This window comes from Balaenoptera musculus, chromosome 1, assembly GCF_009873245.2.
Source record: "Balaenoptera musculus isolate JJ_BM4_2016_0621 chromosome 1, mBalMus1.pri.v3, whole genome shotgun sequence".
Lineage (NCBI taxonomy): Eukaryota > Metazoa > Chordata > Mammalia > Artiodactyla > Balaenopteridae > Balaenoptera > Balaenoptera musculus.
This window is the reverse complement of record NC_045785.1, coordinates 64,243,163-64,267,866: the sequence shown is the minus strand read 5'-3', so window position 1 is coordinate 64,267,866 and position 24,704 is coordinate 64,243,163. Positions and strand designations below refer to the sequence as shown.

General features: G+C 33.4%; 1 protein-coding gene across 1 annotated transcript in view; it reads left to right on the top strand.

Moving 5' to 3' along the window:
• LRRIQ3 (leucine rich repeats and IQ motif containing 3) overlaps positions 1 to 24,704 on the top strand; it is a 197,448-nt gene that overhangs the window by 111,861 nt on the left and 60,883 nt on the right. Inside the window, 1 exon segment of the mRNA XM_036873689.1 lies at positions 18,866 to 18,974. Coding sequence (XP_036729584.1) covers positions 18,866 to 18,974 — 109 coding nt within the window.

Genomic DNA, 24,704 nt, shown 5'->3' with positions numbered 1-24,704 from the left:
GGAATCTCAGTAAACTTAAATTGCAGATTCCAGATTAGAGTACATGCCTTATAAAAGTTGTATTCTATTTCCATCTCTGATTCATGCTGGCTAGCTATAGCCAGATTTATTTTTCTCATAAGACTTAAAGCTACCAAGGGGGAAAGGGGTGGGTGGGTGGGATGAATTGGGAGATTGGGTTGACATATATGCAATGTTGATACCATGTATAAAATAAATAACTAATGAGAACCTACTGTATAGCACAGGGAACTCTACTCAGTGCTCTGTGGTGACCTAAATAAGAAGGAAATCCAAAAAATAGGGGATATACGTATATGTACAGCTGATTCACTTTGCTGTATGGTAGAAACTAACATAACATTGTAAAGCAACTATACTCCAATAAAAATTTAAAAAAAAAGAAAGCTACAGGTAACATCTAACTCTTAAATTCAGATTTTGTTATATAATTTCCTCTAACATCATAGCCTCAGTCAGCATATAGTCTGCCTTTCAAAGTGGAAATGTCTTGAAGCCATAATAACAGAGCTCACGAGCTCGTCAGCCTGCAATATCTTGAGTCCTTACCACCTGTCATGCAATATCCTGTACTAAGATAGTGCTGTATATTATACCTTCTTTTATTTGTAGCATCTACCTCCAACTACCACATTGGTGTCAATTTAAATTAGATTCAGCTCTGAGTAACAGAGATTCGAAATGTTACTAATTTAAACAAGGTAGTAGTTTGTTCTCTCATATAAAATTCTAGAAGTAAACAGTTTAGGACTGATATGATGGGACCATTCCATGAAATATTTAGTGACTCATACTCTTTTTATCTTATGCTTCTCTGTGCATAGCCTCCATTCAGAGATCACTTCAAGCTCCAAAATGACTGCCCTTGTTCAGCCAGCATATGTACTCCTCAGCTATCAAGGAAGAGGGAGTGAGGAGACTTGTAGAAGTTTTTCAAATAAAGTTCCTAAATGATGCCTCACAATATATTTTTGGCCAGAATTTAGTCACATTGTTACATTAAACTACAAGGAAATCTTAAAATATGTAGCTTTTATTTTGTGCAGAAATGTATCCAGACAAAAATCAAGGATTCTATTATGAAAGTGAAGGAGAACCAATATTGGGGAACAAATAGCCATCTTTGCTACAGAGCAGATATAGAATACAAATGGAGAAGAAGGTAGAAAATAAGAAGTAAAGAAAGGAAGTATTTAATAAATGTAGACTGTTATGATACAATATTATGAAATAAAATTAATACTTAAATGTCAGATGACATGCAGCTTTCCATCTGAATTAATATATTCACCTGATACAGTTAAAGCAAAGCTAAGTTCCATTGATGTCAAAAATCTTGTAATAGGATGTTTACTATTTATTACTAATGAACTTGCATTCTCTATGATCCTTCTTTTCTCTTCTACATATTTCATTTTTTGGTTTCTCCATGATTCTTTCTGAAATTTTTATTCAGCTTCTCCTCCAGTTCAGTGATTCTCTTGTTAGCTGTGTCTAATCTGTCATTGGATCACCCATTTTTGTTCCTAATTGATATGGATTTATTCTTCAGATTTCTAAGGCTTTTTTGGTTCTTTTCCAAACTTTCCTTTTTACTTTTTACATTTTCTTTTTTTTTTTTTTCTGTAGCTATGTCAAACTTGACTTTTCTTTTTTAAAACATAGCAAACAGGGTAACTCTATAGTCTGCATCAATTAATTTCAGTAACTTGGGTCTTTTGAACTGCTCACTATATTTGAAATGTTATTTGTGGGAATTTTGGACTCTTGAATGAAGATACTTTCCTCCAGATAATATTTTCATTTGCTGTCACCAAGTACCACCAATACTGGGCCACCTGAAATTCAAAACTTGGGATTTTATGAATTATGAAGCTTTCATTTTGGTTTAGGGCTGTTCACTTATGTTTCATCATGTAGCCCTTTGAGTTCCCAGTTGAATGTGGACAGCATCCTCTCCTTGAGTGGACATGGCCTTTGATATTTGACTCCTGACCTCCTGAGCCACCAAACCTGTACTTTAGTTTAAAAGTTGTTTTTTTCCTGATGTCCAGATAGTCTGAGAACAAAAGCTGCTTTGAGTGCTGGGCTTACCTCGCTGGTGTCTTGCCTTCCTGACTTTCTTGATAAATCTCTCCTGTTTTTCAAAAGACTTAAAAGTTCTTTCATCTGGCATTTATAAACTTCAGAATTGGCCCAAATTTCTATTCTACCAATTTGTGGATGCATCTTGACGCTCCATGTTTCCCTCTGTTATTAAATAACTAGTACAGTTTTCTTTTGACCTGATAACCATCCTCTTTTTTTTCGAGTATGTTTTAAACCTCAAATCTGATTTACTTTATGTTGATTTTATAATTTAAAGTGTTAAATTTATTAGTCAGTGCTTCTTCTTCCTATCACTGCCATAACAGTCTATATGTTGTACATTACTTCTTTTTTTTAAATTTATTTATTCTATTTTATTTTTGGCTGCATTGAGTCTTCGTTGCTGTGTGTGGGCTTTCTCTAGTTGTGGCGAGCAGGGTCTACTCTTCGTTGCGGTGCATGGGCTTCTCATTGCAGTGGCTTCTCTTGTTGCGGAGCATGGGCTCTATGCACGTGTGCTTCAGTAGTTGTGGCTCACGGGCTCTAGCACGCAGTCTCAGTAGTTGTGGTGCACGGGCTTAGTTGCTCCGTGGCATGTGGGATCTTCCTGGAAGAGGGCTTGAACCCGTGTCCCCTGCACTGGCAGGCAGATTCTTAACCACTGCGTCACCAGGAAAGCCCATGTATGTTGTACATTACTTCTTGATATTGAGCAACTATTCTGTATTTGGGGGAATATGTACCTAATAATTGTCAGCACTCTTTTTTTTAACAGGTGAATTCTAATAGCATTTTATCTCAGTTTAAAAAAAAATGGGGGCTTTCCTGGTGGCGCAGTGGTTGAGAATCTGCCTGCCAATGCAGGGGACACGGGTTCGAGCCCTGGTCTGGGAAGATCCCACATGCCACGGAGCAACTGGGCCCGTGAGCCACAATTACTGAGCCTGCGCGTCTGGAGCCTGTGCTCCACAACAAGAGAGGCCGTGATGGTGAGAGGCCCGCGCACCGCGATGAAGAGTGGTCCCCGCTTGCCACAACTAGAGAAAGCCCTCGCACAGAAACGAAGACCCAATACAGTCATAAATAAATAAATAAATAAAAAGAACGTGAATTTCTTTAAAAAAAAAAAAATGGCTTTGTAGGTTTCTGTTTCTGTTCTAAGTAATATAGCTTGAAACTTGATTCATTATGACTTTGTAAATGCCACTAAATAATTTGTATTTAGGATTCAAAAGGAAATAAAACATATTAAAATTCTATTAATAAATTCAAAGGTTCTGAAAGTATTATATGGTTAATTTTTGATAAATGTGTTGTTTTGCACAGTTTAGTTATTTTATGCTTCAGTTTTAGCAAATGCTAAAAAAAACTTCTGCATGTCTATTTGGCTTTTTGTTTACATTGTTGAATTATCATGAAGAACAATACTTTATAGTGTTTTGAAAACTTGAATCCTAAATCACCTGGAAAATCAGGTCTCTTTCTATTATATTTATTATTTTTTGGTACTTCACATTTTTGACATTTCATTAGAATTCTGACAAGCACTACAAAACTGTATTGTTAACTTCACAATATTTTTTGTAATATCTCTACTGAGATATGACTTACATAACACAAAATTCATCCATCTTAAGTATATAATTCAGTGGTTTTTAGTCTTTTCACAAACTTTTGCAACCATTATCACTATCTAATTCCAGAACATTTTCATCAACCCCAAAAGAAATCCCATACCTATTAGCAGTACTCCCAACAGGCCTTAACAACCATTAAGCTATTTTCTATCTCTATGAGTGTGCCTATTCTGGGCATTTAATATAATTGGAAGATAAAATATGTGGTCTTTTGTGTATGGCTTCTGTCACTTAGCATATTTTTAGGATTTATCCATGTTTTAACATGTATAAGTTCTTTATTCATTTTTATAACTGAATAATATTTCACTGTATGAATATACCACACTTTAAAGTCCATTCATTACTTGGGTTGCTTCCAATTTATGACTGTTATTAATAATTCTGCTATAAACATCCATGTACAAATATTTGTGTAGACATACTTTTCAGTTTTTTTGTGTATATATCTAGTAGTGAAATAACAGGATGATATGGTAATTCTATGTTTAACTTTTTGGGGAACTGCCAAACTGTTTTCCACAGCAGCTGTGCCATTTTGCATTTACATCATCAATGTATGAGAGTCCTAATTTCTTCAAATCCTCACCATCACTTATTATTTTCTGTATTTTTAATTATAGCCATCATAGTGAGTATGAAGTGGTACTTCATTGTGGTTTAGATTTGCATTTCCCTAGTGAGCAATAATGCTGAGAATCTTTTCATATATTTATTGGCCATTTGTGTATCTTCTTTGGAGAGCTATCTATTCAAAAATCCTTTGATCGTTTTATAATAAGTTGTCTTTTTATTGTTGAATTATAAAAATTCCTTATATATTTTTGATACAAGTCTCTTATCATACAAATCAGTTGAAAACATTTTCCCGTTTTGTGGGTTGTCTGTTCACTTTCTTAATGGTAAATTTTTAATTTTGATGAAATCCAATTTACATGGGTATTTTTTTTAAAATAAATTTATTTATTTATTTTTGGCTGTGTTGGGTCTTCGTTTCTGTGCGAGGGCTTTCTCTAGTTGCGGCGAGCAGGGGCCACTCTTCATCGCGGTGCACGGGCCTCTCACTATCGCGGCCTCTCTTGTTGCGGAGCACAGGCTCCAGACGCGCAGGCTCAGTAGTTGTGGCTCACGGGCCTAGTTGCTCCGCGGCATGTGGGATCTTCCCAGACCAGGGCTCGAACCCATGTCCCCTGCATTGGCAGGCAGACTCTCAACCACTGCACCACCAGGGAAGCCCTACATGGGTATTTTTGTCACACAGTTTTCTTATGACATCTAAGAAACCATTTTCTAAACCAGTGTCTCAAAGATTTATTTTTATCTTTTTTCTAAGAGTTTTATAAATTTAGCTCCTAAATTTAGGCATATGATTCATTTTGCACTAATCTTTATATAGTATGAGATAGAGGTTCAAAATCGTTCTTTTATATTGGATATCCAGTTGTCTAGCACCATTTTTTTTTTTTGGAAAAAAAAAGAAAGAAAAAAACCCTCATCCTCCTCCTATTGAATTATCTTGGTACCCTTGTGAGAACTTGATTGACCATATGTAAAGATTTATTTATGGACTCTATTCCATTGATCTGTATGTCTATCCCCCACAATCATTTTGTCATTCCAGAATTTTTATTATTTAAATAATATGCTACTGAAAAAACAGCCCAATATCTTAAGAATCTCTAGCAGTGTAGTTTAACTATTGTGTTATACTTTAGATTTAAATCTATTATCCTCGAATTTGTGTTTGATGTCATCATACTCAAATTCAAAGATAAATCAACATGCAAACAAACTCCTCTCATGTGCACAAATGATATATTATTTACCTCCAAATTTTTTTAAAGTTTGCAATTTTAAGATTCATGGATGGATAGAAAATTTGATGTGGAGAGAAAGTTTCTAAGAGTTGACAAGTGGAAAGAATATTCAAAGACCTTAGAGACAATTGATTTTTCCATCCATAGAACACTTATTTATCCCATTGATAGACCACATGGTATATTGCAAATTTCGTGGCCTTCATAATCACAAAACCAACTTTGCCTGCATACTTTAAACGTAATACATATATACTGGCATAAATTTATACATATAAATAGGTATCAATACAAATATTTTTGATATGAGTGTTAAAACTTGGTTTTATTTTTTATTAGTTTTTATTGGAGTATAGTTGCTTTACAGTGTTGTGTTAGTTTCTGCTGTACAGCAAATTGAATCAGTTATACATATACATATATCCACTCTTTTTTAGATTCCCTTCCTGTTTAGGTCACCACAGAGCATAAATTTCAAGTACTCTGCTCTAACTTCAGTGCTCAGCATACTATGGGAAAATCAAGAAGAGTGGAGATTTTCGTTCTTTCGGAATTTGTTGTTTAGATGAGGTAATAGAGTAATGACCAATACATCTATATAAATAAGCACCAAATATGTGATGGAACATATTAAAAAATGAATGTCAAAAAAGAAAAGATCGAGGGTCAGACTGAAAAAAAATAACTATATGAACAAAGTTGTGGAGGTGAAAATTAGCTTTGCAAATGTGTGAATGGGAAAGAAACTATGAGAGGAATTGTGGAAACTGAAGTTGGATAGGGCCGTTAATGGACATTTTAATTTTCACTTGAGTGTTTAAAATGATTATTTAGCAAGAAAAAATTTCTCTATACATTTTAATACCATACGCACAGTTACATACCTATCAAATTACTTAGAATTAACAAGTTACATTTGCTATTCAACTTTGTGTAGGATAATGGGCAATCAGATGTTAGGATGATTATTTAATTACTTTATTTATGATGTAAAGGAGAGAGTAAAGAGTGAAATTTTATAGCTATCAGCCTTAATTTTTCTATGTATTAAAATGTCACAGACAGAGGACAAGAGAATGTAGGAAGGTTCCCAGAGGCTAGATGAAAGAGCATAATAGAGACCATAGATTCCAGTAGTTTATGGGCATTTTATAATTTTGTGTCAGTTTATCTTTTCAATGTTTCTTGCTTACTATTCTGTTGTACACAGTACACGTCAGCTGGTTGTCTCTTCACCTTTCTCTTCAGTCTCCTGTTTGCCTCATGTTTTCCTTAGGTAAATTAAGCATTATCTATTTATTTCACATCTGCCTAATTCATGTTCCCAGTTTCTTCAATATGCTTTCCAGTGAGCTCAACCTTCAGATAATGTTTACATTTTAAAAAGTATCATGCAAATTGGAACTTTAACATGCATTTTATCTTGCAATTCATGGGAAATGGTATATTAATTAAAGCAAAACTGGTTAGGCTAAGAAAGAATTTGGACTTGGCCATTGGAGCAGTACAGGAGACAGAATGGTTATAGTGCTAGGAACTAGCAAAGGAGGGTCAGTCTGGTAAGTAGCTTTATATCCAGTGAGCTCTATTCACTGTCCGCATGGCTAGCAGCAAGGGACCAACTAATATGAAAAGTTGAGCAACATTGAAATTGGGTCAGGTTGAGAAAGAAAGCTGGTATTAATGAAGTCTGTTATTGAGTATCAAAGCCTAGACACTGTGCTCAATGACTGTTTTAAAAAGAAAACTGGTACTAAAGACTCGATTGCTAGAATGGAGGCTTGGGAAATGGTCCAAGGCAGATGTCAAGGTAGAACTGGGAAACATTTCAAAGGCAGAATGGAGTGGTGAAGCCTTCAGAATGACACAAAATACTAATTACCATAATTATGTGTCAGGCTATGAGCAAAGGTAAATTAATAGGGAACTCCAAGTATTAGTCTGGAGACTAGTCTTATTGTCTTATAGACTTAGTCTTATTATCTCCTATCATAGTTAGGTCCTAGAATTGGAAGGAGAATGGTGTCTGTATGTTGGAGATTTAGTAGCTCCAAAGGAGGGAAAGGATGATTACAGAAATAGAGCATTATATCTTGCCAGCAGCTTTTCCTTCAGAAAAGAACCATTGCTGCATACTGTGAAAGATTCTAGTATTAGAATTAAGCTCGGTAGAATTAACTATATTTGATCTTGGCTGCTATGAATCAGTTAGCCAGTTATTGAGAGCAAAATCTCTTCTTTTTCAGCAATAGGGCTAATATATAAAAGCATTGCTATGTGTTCCCTCCAATTCACCTCCATTCCAGTACATTGCCTTCTTTCTACAATTACACCATCAAACAGTCTCCATCTCAAAGTAGGCACTAAAATGCCTTTGTTCATTCACCTTAGATTAAGTTTTTGGTGCCAAGGCCAAAACCTCCTTCCTGGAATCTCATCTTTACTTCCTTTTGTATAAGAATGAGATTATTCCTACAATTGTACCTCTTTATTTCTCTCTTCAGCTTACAGCATTAAATAAAAGGATAAAGTCCCTGATATCTCCAGAACTAATATTTCTTCTCTTTTAATGTTAGAGGAAATTAGTTTCTCTTAGTTGGAATATTGTTACTAGTATTTGTCTTACGCATATTTCTATTTAAATTTATTTATACCATACTGTATTATGTGAATGTCTTAACTCTAGGAATATAAGCCACTTTATGGCAGGTTGTAATTTAGTTGTTTTGCCACCTTTTACCTAGCATAGTCATATGCACATAGGAGGCATTCAACAAATATTTACTGATTTAAAATACTATTCATTGCATTTACAGGAAGTATAATCCAAACTCTACTTATACTTTTTGAGTCATAATTTATAACTCATGGAGTCATTTTAGTATATTTTCTGAAAATATTAATCCACTGTGCTAGTAGGAAAAGAGTAGGTAATAGAATTCTGCTTATCATTGAGATCTTTGTATGGGGGCAGGAAGAATTAAGGTTATCATTGAAAGAAGATAGATTAAAATAAGATGCAAGTCAAAAGTAAAGTACAGAGTTCAAAAGGATCTTACAAAGTTACGAACTATGCAGGTAAAACATATTTTCTTGCTGGTCCTGTTACACTAGAACTTAGAACACCTTTCAAAGATAGAGAAGGGAAAGGGATTACCATACTGTGGTAATAAGAATAAAACTCATTATTCTGGAAATGCTATAGGCCAATGATATAAACAAACTAAATTATATAGATAAATTAATTAATAGTGGATCCTTAATGGGATATTAAAGTAAATGAAAATGTTTTTGCTTTATAGCCTTAACTGTTCACAGTGTTTCTTTTTTCTACTATTAGAGGTGGGATATTTGATTTAGGGGCAATTGATCTGACATACTGTGCCAAGTCATTCTTTTCCCCAAATCTTAGGAATGCTGATATAATTTTGAAAATGCTAGTTCAGAAACACCATTAGAGTTTTATACAAGATCCACATGTTTTTAAATTGGTGCATAATCTTCATGTGAGAAATTGTGTATATTTTCAATTACTAAATATTTATAGGAAATGCATACACTCATTTCATAAGAAAAATCTTAGGGGAGAGAAGAGGTAGAAGAATATTTTAAAATTATGCCTTTCCTTTTTAGTTTTAAGTTTTGAGTTCATTGAAATGTGAAAAACCTATCATTCATATTTTTAGGTTTCTTGCTATCATATAGAGAGCCATAATTATTAGAATTCATGAGCACTGAAAAGCAAATCTGGAGCTCACTGTCCTCAAGGCAAAATATAATGTTTGCTGATTATCGTTAGCTAATGGTACACCTCAAGAGTTTAACTGTATTTTTTTCCATCTTTAAACATTATTACTGTATTTTTCTTCAGGGTAAAAAAAATTATGGGTCAATTTTCACTGAAGTGGGCTGGATTTATGTATTCACCTCTCATCAGTGTCAAAAGGAATTGTGCCCATCATTCCCTGGACAACAGGATGAAAACCTGTCTCTGGTTGGACACTAGGGATATCAGCTGTAAACAAAAGATAAGTGTAAAGTTGAAAAGAGAAATACACTTAATAATTCATCCAAGCCAGCATAATTTAATGATTTGAAACTTGCATAAAACTGTTCACGAAATTATTTACTTCCTCATGCGAGAAAGCTAATATTACCATTTTTAAGTCCAGTGAAATGTACCAGCATAAAAAAATTTGCTTTGCAAAGACTGCTAATGCAAAACTTTTCAAGCTGTCCATCTTTTTATAATAAAAAGATAATAAAATGACCATTCTCTACCACTTACTTAAAATGAATTTTTATTTATTCAAGGTAAGAGAGAGTGGCTATTTCAATGTATTTTAATATTGTCTAAGCCTTGAGTGACGAAGATTTGTGTACTATGACTCACCTAGAAATTGACAGTATTGAATTTTCTCAAAACAAATTTAGGTACCATGACATGGAAAATATTAATTATTGGATCACATTGCTGCTCTCTGATCTATTTAAGATAATTTTAGAGATATTCCATCTAAGCATGGGTTTTGGTGATTATATCCACCTAGAAAGCCTGTAGAGACTCACAGTAAATTGCAGCCATTTCTTTATATATAAGTTTTTGTTTAACAAAATATAAGGATTCTGACAATACCTACTTTATTAGCTTAAGAACTGAAAATAAACCTGTTTGCATTTGAAAGTTTGGTAACTACAGTTTTGAGTCATTTTATCCAGCCTCAGGAATGTTGGACTTCATGTAAATAATAAACATTTGGACCATGGTGGAAATATTTCCAATAAGAGCAGTAGGGCTGAGGTTGTTTAGGAAGCTGTGCTCGTTACATTGTGAAGTTGGACAGAATGTGATTTGTACTGAGGCTGTAGAACTTGCAGGCTGGCAACTCAGGGTCAGGTAAAACACTTTATTGAACATCTCTATCTATCTATCTCCTGAGTGTGTGTACGTATACTATTTTATACACACACACATATGTATGCATATATATTATATAATCTATTTTTTGCTCAAAACAGTCCCTGCAGTTCCTGAGCTGTATGTATCATTTGGAGGGAAGAAGTATAATTATACAGCATTAGAAACAGCTGTTTTAGTCCTTAGTCTAGTAATAAGAGCTTGTATGATGCAACATTTACAAATATTCTGAATTCCGCAAATTAGTATATTACTCCCAGTTGTGGAAGGCTAAATCCTCAATTTTAGAAAATATTATCCAAGTAATTGTTACTGAGTCAATTTAATAGTTTATAAGTATGTATTTATAAAGCATATTTAAGTTGGTTATAATATGCTTTACTTTAGAAACATGATTATATATATGGCTACTATGTTAATTTATTGAGATGTTTTCTTTATGGTAATATAAACCCCTCTTCGGATTCTAAACCAATTTAAACCATAAACTTTCTAAAATGCTAGATTTGCTTAAGGTGTGTAGGTTAGAGAACAACCTAAACATCATAAAATATTGGAGGTCTCTTTGTTCTTTTCTCCTCTTCTCATAAATATAAACATTGTTCAAATATACCTAGAAATATAGACTCTTGAGCTGTATATTTTACTGCTGAGGGAAAAGGGGGTTTTTTTTCCTAGAAAGTTCTATTTCACTGCCCATCATTAAATTTTATACCAGCATGTGAGTGGTCTCATTTGGGGATTACTTAAGCAGTGTTAACTTATATTACTAATACATACTATATCCCTTTCATTTAAAAATGATTAGATTAAAAATTATTTATTTACTAAATAATTTACTAAATATTATTTTAATCAATTGAGTTAACATTTGAGGTTTAATAAAATGCACATTTTATCAGGAATGTGTTTAGCATTCAACCTGTGCTTTCTACTATGTTTTTCTCACTTTCAATGTCTTTATCTTGCTTCTCATGTTTTCTATATCTACATAGAGGATTAATCATTAAATTATGCCATATTTTGAGAAGTACAGAATTTAAATATTCACAAAATAATAACTTTGTACCTATGCCTCACATAATGCCATGGATATAGCTGGCACTCAATACATATTTGTTGAAAAAAACTAATCAAATGTCTCAATCCTTTTTTGTTATTTGTGAGTTGATACTGCAACAGAGATTGAAGAATCCAGTCAAAGTGGTGCAGGGATATTGAGATAAGTAAACCATGGCCCCAGTCCTCACAGAGAATAATTTCTTCTAGGGATGAAAAATATACTTAACTATTACATAAGGTAGAACGCAATAAGTGCTTGAAAGTTATGAACAAAATTATATCGATTATGTAGATACACTCTTTTTAAAATGTGATCCTTAGGCAAACAAGATACAGAATTATTTACAATTATTACTATATAATATGTTGTCTATTAGACAATGTAAAAAATATATTTTTAAAAGGATTATGAATAGAATTGCATTGTCATGTAAATAGTAATCAAATACTTTTCTGGAGAGATTTTTCAAAGAAACATAAACTTGTATACTCCAAAATTTCCTCATGCCCTGTACTTTCATTACTCTGCCTACTATCAATTATTACTATTCATGAAATACTGTTGTGTTCTCTGAACTTGAAATTGTAACTTATCTAAACTCTGGAAGTTTGCAGCATCTCTTTTTTACTGGGTTTGACAACCGCTACTACTAAGCAGTTGTTGTATTACCGGTGTCATATAGCAAAGAGTGGGCCTCAATGATTTACTCATTGGCACCTCTAATCTTGGTGAGGATAGAACTTAGACTTTAATCATTCTTAAACTGAGGGAGCATATCTTCCTATGATGCTTTTTTCCCACATGTTCTTTAACTGGACAATTGCAGCAAAATATAATTTCAGCCATCCTCATTTCCTGTGGCTACTTTTTTGTATAGAAGAGAAATGCCACATTTCTTTCTATATCTACTAGGTTTCTCCTGTATTTGTTTATCCAGGTCATCCTTTGTGAATTCTCTTCCCCATATCAAGAATATTATCACTTCATTTCTAGTCTTCATTGTTAAGATAAAGTAAGATTGGGATCAAATACAAGGTAGTAGCAATTTTTCAAATATCAGTTAAACCTGCCAGTTGCTTAAAGGGGGACTATCTTAAAAAGTAACGTTTTCCTCATAAAATTTTTACCTTAAACCATGTCCCTTCCTCCATGGTTTTTCCTGCTAACTAACACTTATTCTTTAAAGCAGAGATCAAGTGGACCTTGCAATACATGGATCACTATACATTAGCCTCCTCTCTGGTGAAGGCTTTGCTTGCTAAGTTAATGAGAGGGTGTGTAGTCAAACACTAGAGCTAACAGGTTTTCATTCAGACATAAAAGAACCACTTTTTTTAGTTTCGGTTTTAGCATACTCCTAAAGTTATCTCTTTGAGTATTATATAGAAGACCTAAGATCTGGATTAGCACTTTTAAAGATGATGTCTTGGCTGAGAAGAGGAAAGGCAACAGAAACAACAAAAACAACAAATGGGGTAGGATACCAAGGGGCTGGTGTCTTGGCTGTGATTCTAAGGAGGTTTTTGGAATCATCCTTGAAATGGAGACTACTTACAATGAATAATATATAATATAGACAAAACAAATGCTTGCTCGGGTATAGGATATTATAGATAGTACAGGGATAAATAGATAACATAACAATGAGTCTCTGTTAACAATATGCTTTGACCAAAGACTTATAATTTCCTTTAAAGTCAAAGGACTCTGATTTGCATAATATATAATGTGAAAACAAAACCAAACAATCTTCAGAGCACTAACTAGGCTAAGTTTAGAAACTCAAACCACTAAGGGTTGAAAAGGAATCTTGATTTTCAAAGACAGAAAATTTGACATAAATTATTTACCCTTGGTCTAGAAAGGAGATTGAGGAAATTGTTACCACTGTCACCACTCCTTAGTATTAAATGATAAATTATCATTTCTCTTTGGATAATTAAATATCTAGTCCAGTCATCCACCTGATATTTTACAACCATGTACTTGTTTGGTTTGTCAATTACAGGAAGCTGCATAGATCCTCAGTTAATCTATTCCAGTTTTCAGTAGTACTCTGAGAATTTTTTTTCTCATTATGATTGAGTGATATTTAATCATATACAGATTATCTCTCCCTATTTCCATACCTCTTATAGATGATTTTTTCTTAGCTTCTCCACTCAATACCATCAGAGTTCTTTCATTGTCATTGTGATGTAGGTAGATAGAGACATGTGCCTGAATAAATACATAATTATTCATATCAGATGGTGATGTTTATGTTTTTTTGTGGGTATTGAGAAATGATAAAGTAAAAGATGCTTCAGGAAATTTAGATAATCTGTGTTGATGTACATGATAAAGAGCTTAGAAGAAGAGGATAGGATAATTGTAAAGGGTTGCTCAGTGAAATGCTTTGGAGTAACCATAGAGTATGAAAAATATCAGGAATGAAAGAATAGAATATTGAAAAGTGTTACTTGGGGTAGAGTCCTTTAAAAAATATGTTAGAAATTTATTTTAAAATTATGTCTAGTTGTTAGACACTTTCCAAAAAATGAAGTTTATATTATATTATTTTATGTTAGCCAAAGTTCCTAAACCTTCACTCATTCCTTCTAGCACTTCTCTTTAGTACTATTCATTCAACATGTAACAAATAATTATTGAGTATCTGCTGAGTGCCAGGGGCCATTCCTGGCTTTGAGTAAACAAGATAAGCAAAGTCATTAGCCCCTTGTGGACTAGATTCTAAGGAAAAAAAAAAAATGTAACCCTAGTAAACAAACAAATAAAATTGTGATAAATGTTATGAATTAAATATATAAGGTGCTGAAATAGGGAATAATAGGAGGATGCCCACTTCTCATAGGATTGTCACAGAATGTTTTTATCTGAGGAGATAATATTTACAATTAAGACCTAAAGGATGGGAAGCTAGCCATGCAAAGTATAGGAAGGAGAGTGTTCTAGGCAGAGGGAAGAGCTTACACAAGGATCTGAGGTGTGCAGTAACTTGTTTTAGTTGAGTTGGGTTCAAGGTACTGAATGAAATCCAGTGTGGCAGGAGTATAGTGAACAAAGTTGAGTAGCACACAAGATGTGTTTGATTGTGTAGTCAAGGGCCATATTTTGCTGGGTTTTTGTACCTCATAGTAAGGACTGAACACCTTGGACAGCCATTATGGGATTTTAAAGCTAAAGAGAAACATGATCATATTTACCTTTTGACAAATATAAATATATCTTGTAACAGCTAGGGTTAAGACAGAGACCAATAGGAAGCTATTTCTGTTTAGAAGGGATGATTATAGCTTACACTAGAGAAGTAAAGTGAAAACAGAGAGAAGTGAAAGATTTGAAATAGATTCAGGAGGTAGAATTGCCAAGATTTGCTGATGACTTAGATAAAGTGTTTCAGAAAAAGGATAAAATAGAGATGAAATCCTAAATTTTTATGGTTTGAATAAGAGAATGGTATCATTTTACAAGATGAGGAAGATGGCAGTTGGAGGATGTGAGAAGCCCGGATCTCTTTGTTATCTCTTCTCTACACTAGACTTATACGTGGCTTATTTACATAGGGCTTACTTTAAAAATAATTCAGTAGGTAGGCGCCTTTCTTTTCATGTCCCAGGTTAACTATAATCATCTGAAAATATGTTGCCCTGACCTGAAACAGTACTTCAGCTATGGTTCAGAAATGAATATGGTAAGATTGCCATTTCTGTCATTCTAGATGGAATGCTTATACAGCATAAAGTCATCACACAGTGGACTTTTAATTTACTCTTGACTAAAATATTTTTTATCATTCATGTTTTTAAATCATATTATTGTAGTGATTAAATTCGTTTTGCCCAACTGCAATATTTATTCCTATTAACATTCATCTATTCAATTTGACCCATTGCTCCAGTCTATTGATAATCTTTTAAATTTGTCCAGTATTAACTGATTTTGTTATTTTACCACTCCCTTTGAAAATTTGATAAGCATTTTCTTTATATTTTTATTCACATCATTTATATAACTATTGATCAGCATAGGGCTAAGAACATGTCCACATATCAAGACATTAGAGATCTCCCTTCAGGTTGGCATCATTTTACTAATCCTTACTCTTTTCCATGTGATAACTCAACATCTTTGATCTCCACCTAATCATACTGTCTTTCCATAAGTAGTGAAAGTGTTTATCAAACATGTTGCTGAAATGCAGGTTTATCATATCAAGGATATTTGAATCTGAGTTAATTCTGACCCTGTTAAAAATAAAATTATATCTGATGTAAATTAGTTTATTTTCAATATATATTGCTCCTTGGTGATTATTTCTTTTCTAAATGCTACCAAAAATCCTTTAAATGTTTTCCTAAATTATTGAAGACCAGTGTTAAATTTAAGGCACTTTAGTTAATCCTTTCTGTATCCTTTCTGTTATTGAAAACAAGATATTAGATTTTCTCCAGTGTTGTCATAACTTGTTTTCTCTGTGATTTTGAAGATCAATCAATAAATGGGCACATCCTTTCTCTTTTTTCTTACAGTACATAAAACAAACATCCCATTTTCTTTATGTTGGCAGCTTGTATAAGCCTCAGTTCATTTAGGGCTTTAGACACTATGATCATTTTTCTATAGATTTGTTTCACTATCACATAAGCACCCTTTGTCATGGTTCTTCTTTTATAAAAGCCAAGGAAGGGAAAATTATTTTATGTGATGACAAACAATGATATGTTGATAGTATATAAAAAAGGCTAAGTGGGCAAACTAAAGAAAATATATTTCTAAAAGGAACTAGCTAGCTATTGATTTGACTTGGAGGCTTTTAAATTTCATGATTCTGCAAATTAACTTTATTTGTGATAGAGTCTGGATACTCAGATTTGACAGATAGATATATACCTTTTAAAAAATTTCCTTATTCTTTTGGGGGGGATAAAGAAATAAGTACTAGTAGAAACAGAATTGTTGAACATATCCTTTCATTCCACTTTCATTATTTTCTCATGAGGAGAATATAAGTATGAGATCTAGAGCACAGAAAGGGTCCATTTCTATGATTGAAGTAGAATTTGAGGTGATTTTTAACATGTGAATTGCATTGTCAGGAGGGAAAGACAGAGAGTAGTTACCAAAATAGAGCAGAATTCATAGAAGTAAGAAGATATAAGAATGATGATATGGCCTGAAGAAGATTGATGGATAAATTTGAGGTTGAAAAAGCATTTAGAACTGATTGTTACAGATTTGATTGCAAAACAGTGGTCTACATTTTTTGTCATATTTTAATAGTAAGATTTGAGCCCAAATGAAAATAGAAACAGCATTATTTAAAATATTGTCATGTTTTGATAGTGTATTATTATATTTATTCTTGACAACCTTAAAATTTTTCTAAATATAGAGAGAATAGGTTAACTCAAATGTAGCTATTTATTTGTCTTTCTAGCAAAAAGTAATATTTTTGTCATGTAAAGACTGAAAATAGTGTTGTGTAAGAGTTATAGTGAAGGATTTTTTAGAGAAGAATAAAAACAGATTCATTCCAGGATGAGATAATACCTAGTACCTATCATGAGCATTAAAAAAATTCTTGCACAATGAGTCACTGCATAGAGACTATGTTTTCAAAAAATCAATTAGAGGACATTACATATAAAATTTAAAAGATAAAAATAAACTCAAGGATATTTAATTAAATATGTCTGTATTATATGGTATAGGAATTTGGACATAAAATTGTAAGTACAGGGGACTAGGACACATATCCAAGTGTTTCTTCTAAATTGTAGAGTAAAGGAGGTTTGGATAAGTGGACAGTCAAGGCAGGGGAAATATGAAAAAAATTTCTGTTTAAAAATTCTATCAGCTATCACATGTTAGAGAATTTATGTGACTTTTCTCCCCTTGGATGAAGGTAATGCTAGTCACCACAACTAGAAATAAGTATTAATAGGTTTAGAGGAAAGATATGACTTCAAATCTCTTGAGTATGTTGTGTCTGTGAGATTTTCCAGGGTGAAAGAACACAGCTCATGGTGGTTATGAGTATTACATAAATTAATATCTATAAAGAGCTTAAAATAATGGCAAATGGTAAGCACTGTACAGGTATTCCATAAACAAATATACAGAACCAAGCATCTCAGAAAAGAGATCTATCTGAGGATATATATTTGTGAATCTTCAGAATTTAGACCAGTGGTTCTCATCAAGGAAAGCATAATATCCTGGGAAAGTTTTTCCAAATACAAACATATATCCCTTCCCAAGATTCTGATTTTTTTATTTCCTGTAGCAGAGTGTTAGTTGCCTACAAATATCTGTCCTTCTCTTCTTTCTTGATAACAGACCCACCATTTTACTCCAGGAAGTAAAGTACCTAGCAAAAAGGCTGCATTTCTTACTCTCTCCTTTTTAGCTGTGGGAGATCAGTGATTTATGAACAGAAATTATTGGAAGGGCCTCTGGGAAAGTTCCTTAAGACACATGGCCTGTGCCCTTTTGTCATTTTTATCCTTTCCTCCATCTTGCTGACTGAAATATAGACATGGTGTTTGGTGCTCTAGTAGCTATCTTGACTCATGAGTAAATCTTGAGGCTGGAAGCCATGTAGATGATGCAGTAAGATAGAGATGATACATTTTGAAAGAGCCTGGATTCCTGATTGACCTGGTTCCTCTGTACCAATCCTGAATGGTCTGTGAAGAGAAAGAGAGATAACACAGTATCAATTATTAAAACATCCCCAACCAGTTTACAGACATTGTATAGTTTACATCTGACAGTGCCTCTGCTTTCCACAAAGCTCCTTATCAATATTCTACTTATTACTCCTTCCACACATATCTGATCCATTTGTACTTTTAAGGCCTGTGATAATTCTGGCCCCATTTATTTCTACCTATTTTACTATCTTTTAGTGTTCTGTGAAATAATTTTGTCCCTCCTTTCTTACTCTGAATCTTCCATCAGGCTTCCTGGACAACATTATCTTGCTTCTCTTTGTTTATTCCTTATTTCTCCTCCCCTCTGATTCCTTTTGTCATGGCACCCTCCTGACAGATCCCCCTTCCCCTCAATTTCCCTTAGAGCATTGTCCAAAGTATATCATTAACTCTTAATAGAAAGATAATTTATCAGAATCATACATAATGGAACTCTTTTCATCTTTTCTTAACTCTGCCTACCTCACATGTTTCTGCTGTTGTTTTTAAAATAAAAGTCAATTATGATAATGTATTATAATACATGTGAGGGTTCTTTGAGAACTCTAAAACATATATGAGATATTATCATTGTTGTCATTGCTTTTATTTTGTTTCCACAGAATATACATTCTCCTGTTGATTTAAAATATTCTAGTGAACAGAGAAAACATGTTTCTTCTATTTTACATAAATTAAAAACAGGAAAACCAAGACATCTCATTCAAAAAGGTTAGTTATATGAATTTTAAAATTATATTTAATGAACATATTTTGATGAAGAGTAATTAAATTTGTTAGACTTTGGGCATGTTAATTTTGAACTATAAATATGACTCCATGAAATACATGTTGAGACTTCTAGATAAAATATCCATATCTCTTTCAGTAGTTTATAAATATATATATGCAGAAAGTTGTTTCATGGATATGAAGGACCTGATTTTGAGTAGAAGTTGGGAATTAGGAGAAATAAGTAGTAGCAAGAACCATATTGAATTGATAGTTTTGTTACCATATGGCTGTGCCAGTATGTTACCTCCTTCAGGAAATCTGTCAAGTATCAGATTAATTAATATAAATTATTTCAGTTAAAATGATATTAAATGTCCTTCAGGCTTTGAAGATAATTATTTTTTGTACACAAAAATACATTTTATTGTTAATAAAATTTTGGTCATCATTTGTGTACCTGTTTTTGCAGAATTTCTTCTGATAAAATGTGTTATGATCAGATGATATTCTTTTCTTTACCTCTGTCTTTCACAGAAGAATCATAAAACCAGTTTTGTAAAATAACTTGAAGGTCTTATAACTTTTCTCAAGGTTTTTCTTAAACCTTTTAAACATTATTGTGATAAGAACATTTAGTATGAGGCCTACCCTCTTAACAGATTTTTAAGTGCACAATACAGTATTGTTAGCTATAGGCACAGTGTTGTACAGCAGATCTCTAGGACTTTTCCATCTTGTTTAACTGGAATTTTATAATCTTTAAACAGCAATTTCCCATTTTCCCCTCCCTCCATCCTTTTAATTCTGAAATATTTGATTTTTTTTCCTTTTTAAAAATTCATGGTAGTGTCTTTATCCTTATTGAATTTTTTTTTCTTCTGTGTATGTGAACTGGTCGAACTCTACCAGATCCTCTTTTGTCAGGCTTTGTTTGTTATTTCCTCACTTCTTTATGAGGTTCATGTACTTTATATATTTCCTAAAGCTCTGCATCTTTTATTTAAAAGTAATTTTATTTTAATCCAGTTATTGAACTGGGTTCATAAACCAAAATGAACCTAGGCTTATAAACCAAAATGAAATGACGGAAAAATAATAGTTCCATGCTCCATACCTCCCCACTCACTCTTCTTGCTACCCCAAGACAATAATCATTTAATAATTATTAATGACTCTTCTGTTATTTACTTTTATATTTCCAAGTAATATGCTTATTCTGCTAAAATTTCTTTTTCAATTTTAGATATTATATACAATTTCTACTGTGAAAGATAGAGGTTTAATTATCTTATAAATCCTCCCTGATACATACTCTTAACATGTCCCCTCCTCTTTTCTCCCAATAGAATTATATTATCACTATTTGGGGGTTAATTAATTTTTATTATTTTTATTATTATGGCTATGTAAATACTACTCACAGCTGAATCACACAATATATTAGGCTATGTTTGCTTTCTTATACTATTTTTTTAAAACTTGTTTGGAAACCTCATAAGAGTTAAACCTCCAGTATCACCAAGCACACCCACATATATATATTTTCAAGATACTTCTGCTTGAGCCCTTAATTTGCTGATTTAATCAGGACTGCTTGCTTTCTAAACTTGTTCTTAACAGCTGTCGTCTTGGTACATCACTTCAATTGTGATCCCGAGAATTCATTTTTTTCTATGCTGTGTTGTGTGTTCTATGCCTTGTTTCCAGGATTCTATATCTTGTTCTTTCTTGTTTTATTTTCTTATGTTAATGCAGTGCTTTTTCCATTAGTTTACTGGGAAATTATATATAGGAGGTAAATTTTTTAAAACCTTGAAAGTCTAAACATGTCTTTATGCTACATTTATGTTTGATTGATGATTTAACTGTGTAGAACCTTCAGAATTTTCTCAGAATTATTTTATTGTCTTCTAGCTTCCAGTGTTACCTTTGAGAAGTCCATTGCCATTCAGGTCTCAGTCTGATGTATGTGAACTTCTGTTCATTGTTTTTCTCTTCGGACTAGAAACTTTCAGCATTTTATCTTTGTACTAGGTGTCCTGAAATTTCACAGTGATTTGGCTCAGATATTTTTTTGTTTGCTTGTGTAGATTTTCTTTCAATTCAATTTATTGTGGCTTTTTAATCTGAAAATTTATATCCCTCATTTATCTATATTTCTCTTGTATTATTTTGATGGTAAATATATATAACACAGAACATACCATTTTAACCATCTTAACTGTACACTAAGCATATTTATATTATTGTGTAACCATCATGACCATCCATTTGCAGAACCTTTTCATATCCTTCAACTGAAACACTATACCCATTAAACAATAACTCCCAATTCTCCCCTCCTCCCAGCTCTTGGAAATCACCATTCTACTTTCTGTCTCTAGAATTCCTATGGGTATGATTACTATGGGTATCTCATAAAAGTGGAATTATACAATATTTGTCCTTTTGTGACTGGATTATTTTAGTTAGCATAGGGTCGTAAAAGTTCATCCATGTTGTAACATCTAAGAATTTTTTCTTTTTAAGGTTGAATAATATTCCATTATAAGTACCACATTTTTATCCATTCATTTGTCAGTTGAAACTTGGGTTGCTTCTACATTTCAGCTATTGTGAATAATGCTTCTATGAACATGGGTGTACAGATATCTCTTTGAGACCCTGCTTTCAGTTTTGTGTGTATACCCAGAGGTGGAAGTTCTGGATCATATGATAATTTTATTTTACTTTTTTGAGGAACTACCATACTTTTTTCCACAGTGGATGTAACATTCTACATTCTCAATAATAGTGGACAAGAATTCGAATTTCTCCACATACTGACCAACACTGGTTATTTTCTGCTGTTGTTGTTCTGTTATTATTGTTGTAGTAGTAGTAGCCATCCTAGTGGCTGTGAGGTCATATTTCATTGTGGTTTTGATTTGCCTTTCCGTAATCATTAGTGATGGTGAGCATCTTTTTTTCTTTTTATAACATCTTTATTACAGTATAATTGTTTTACAATGGTGTGTTAGTTTCTGCTTTATAACAAAGTGAATCAGCTATACGTATACATATATCCCCATATCTCCTCTCTCTTGCGTCTCCCTCTCACGCTCCCTATCCCACCCCTTTAGGGGGACACAAAGCACTGAGCTGATCTCCCTGTACTATGCAGCTACTTCCCACTAGCTATCTATTTTACATTTGGTAGTGTATATATGTCCATGCCAGTCTCTCAGTTTGTCCCAGCTTACCCTTCCCCCTCCCCGTGTCCTCAAGTCCATTCTCTAGTAGGTCTACATCTTTATTCCCATCTTCCCTTAGGTTCTTCATAACCACTTTTTTTTTTAGATACCATATATATGTGTTAGCATATGGTATTTGTTTTTCTCTTTCTGACTTACTTCACTCAGTATGACAGACTCTAGGTCCATCCACCTCACTACAAATAACTCAATTTCGTTTCTTTTTATGTCTTAGTAATATTCCATTGTATATATGTGCCACATCTTTATCCATTCATCTGTCGATGGACACTTAGGTTGCTTCCATGTCTTGGCTATTGTAAATAGAGCTGCAGTGAACATTGTGGTGCATGACACTCTTTGAATTATGGTTTTCTCAGGGTATATGCCCAGTAGTGGGATTGCTGGGTCGTATGGTAGTTCTATTTTTAGTTTTCTAAGGAAGCTCCATACTGTTCTCCATAGTGGCTGTATCAATTTACATTCCCACCAACAGTGCAAAAGGGTTCCCTTTTCTCCACAACCTCTCCAGCATTTATCATTTGTGGATTTTTTGATGATGGCCATTCTGACTGGTGTGAGGTGATATCTCATTGTAGTTTTGATTTGCATTTCTCTAATGATTAGTGATGCTGAGCATCCTTTCATGTGTTTGTTGGCAATCAGTATATCTTCTTTACAGAATGTCTCTTTAGGTCTGCTGCCCATTTTTGGATTGGGTTGTTTGTTTTTTTGATATTGAGCTGCATGAGCTGCTTGTATATTTTGGAGAAAAAACCTTGTTGCTTCGTTGGCAAATATTTTCTCCCATTCTGATGGTTGTCTTTTCGTCTTGTTTATGGTTTCCTTTGCCGTGCAAAAGCTTTTAAGTTTCACTAGGTCCCATTTGTTTATTTTTCTTTTTATTTCCCTTTCTCTAGGAGGTGGGTCAAAAAGGACCTTGCTGTGATTTATGTCATAGAGTGTTCTGCCTATGTTTTCCTCTAAGAGTCTTATAGTGTCTGGCCTTACATTTAGGTCTTTAATCCATTTTAGTTTGTTTTTGTGTATGGTGTTAGGGAATGTTCTAATTTCATTCTTTTACATGTAGCTGTCCAGTTTTCCCAGCACAACTTATTGAAGAGGCTTTTCTCCATTGTATATTCTTGCCTCCTTTATCAAAGATAAGGTGACCATATGTGCTTGGGTTTATCTCTCGGCTTTCTATCCTGTTCCATTGATCTGTATTTCTGTTTTTGTGCCAGTACCATACTGTCTTGATTACTGTAGCTTTGTAGTATAGTCTGAAGTCTGGGAGCCTGATTCCTCCAACACCATATTTCTCTCTCAAGATTGCTTTGGCTCTTCTGGGTCTTTTGTGTTTCCATACAAAATGTGAATTTTTTTGTTCTAGTTCTGTAAAAAATGCCATTGGTAGTTTGATAGGGATTGCATTGAATCTGTAGATTGCTTGGGGAGTACCATCATTTTCACGATGTTGATTCTTCCAATCCAAGAACATGGTATGTCTCTCCATCTGTTTGCATCATCTTTAATTTCTTTCAACAGTGTCTTATAGTTTTCTGCATACAGGTCTTTTGTCTCTTTAGGTAGGTTTATTCCTAGGGATTTTATTCTTTTCGTTGCAATGGTAAATGGGAGTGTTTCCTTAATTTCTCTTTCAGATTTTTCCTCATTCTTGTATAGAAATACAAGAGATTTCTGTGCATAAATTTTGTATCCTGCTACTTTACCAAATTCATTGATTAGCTCTAGTAGTTTTCTGGTAGCATCTTTAGGATTCTCTATGTATAGTATCATGTCATCTGCAAACAGTGACAATTTTACTTCTTCTTTTTCGATATGGGTTCCTTTTACTTCTTTTTCTTCTCTGATTGCTGTGGCTGAAACTTCCAAAACTACATTGAATAATAGTGGTGGAGTGGGCAACCATGTCTTGTTCCTGATTGTAGTGGAAATGGTTTCAATTTTTCACCATTGAGAATGATGTTGGCTGTGTGTTTGTCATATATGGCCTTTATTATGTTAAGATAAGTTCCCTCTATGCCTACTTTCTGGAGGGTATTTATCATAAATGGGTGTTGAATTTTGTCGAAAGCTTTTTCAGTGTCTATTGAGATGATCATATGTTTTTTCTCCTTCAATTTGTTAATATGGTTTATCACATTGATTGTTTGCGTATATTGAAGAATCTTTGCATTCCTGGGATAAACCCCACTTGATCATGGTGTATGATCCTTTTAATATGCTGTTGGATTCTGTTTGCTAGTATTTTGTTGAGGATTTTTGCATCTATGTGATATTTGCCTCTATTTTTCTTTTTTTGTGACATTGTTTTTTGGTTTTGGTACAGGGTGATGGTGGGCTGGTAGAATGAGTTTGGGAGTGTTCTTACTTCTGCTATATTTTGGAAGAGTTTGAGAAGGATAGGTGTTAGCTCTTCTCTAAATGTTTGATAGAATTTGCATGTGAAGCCATCTGGTCCTGGGCTTTT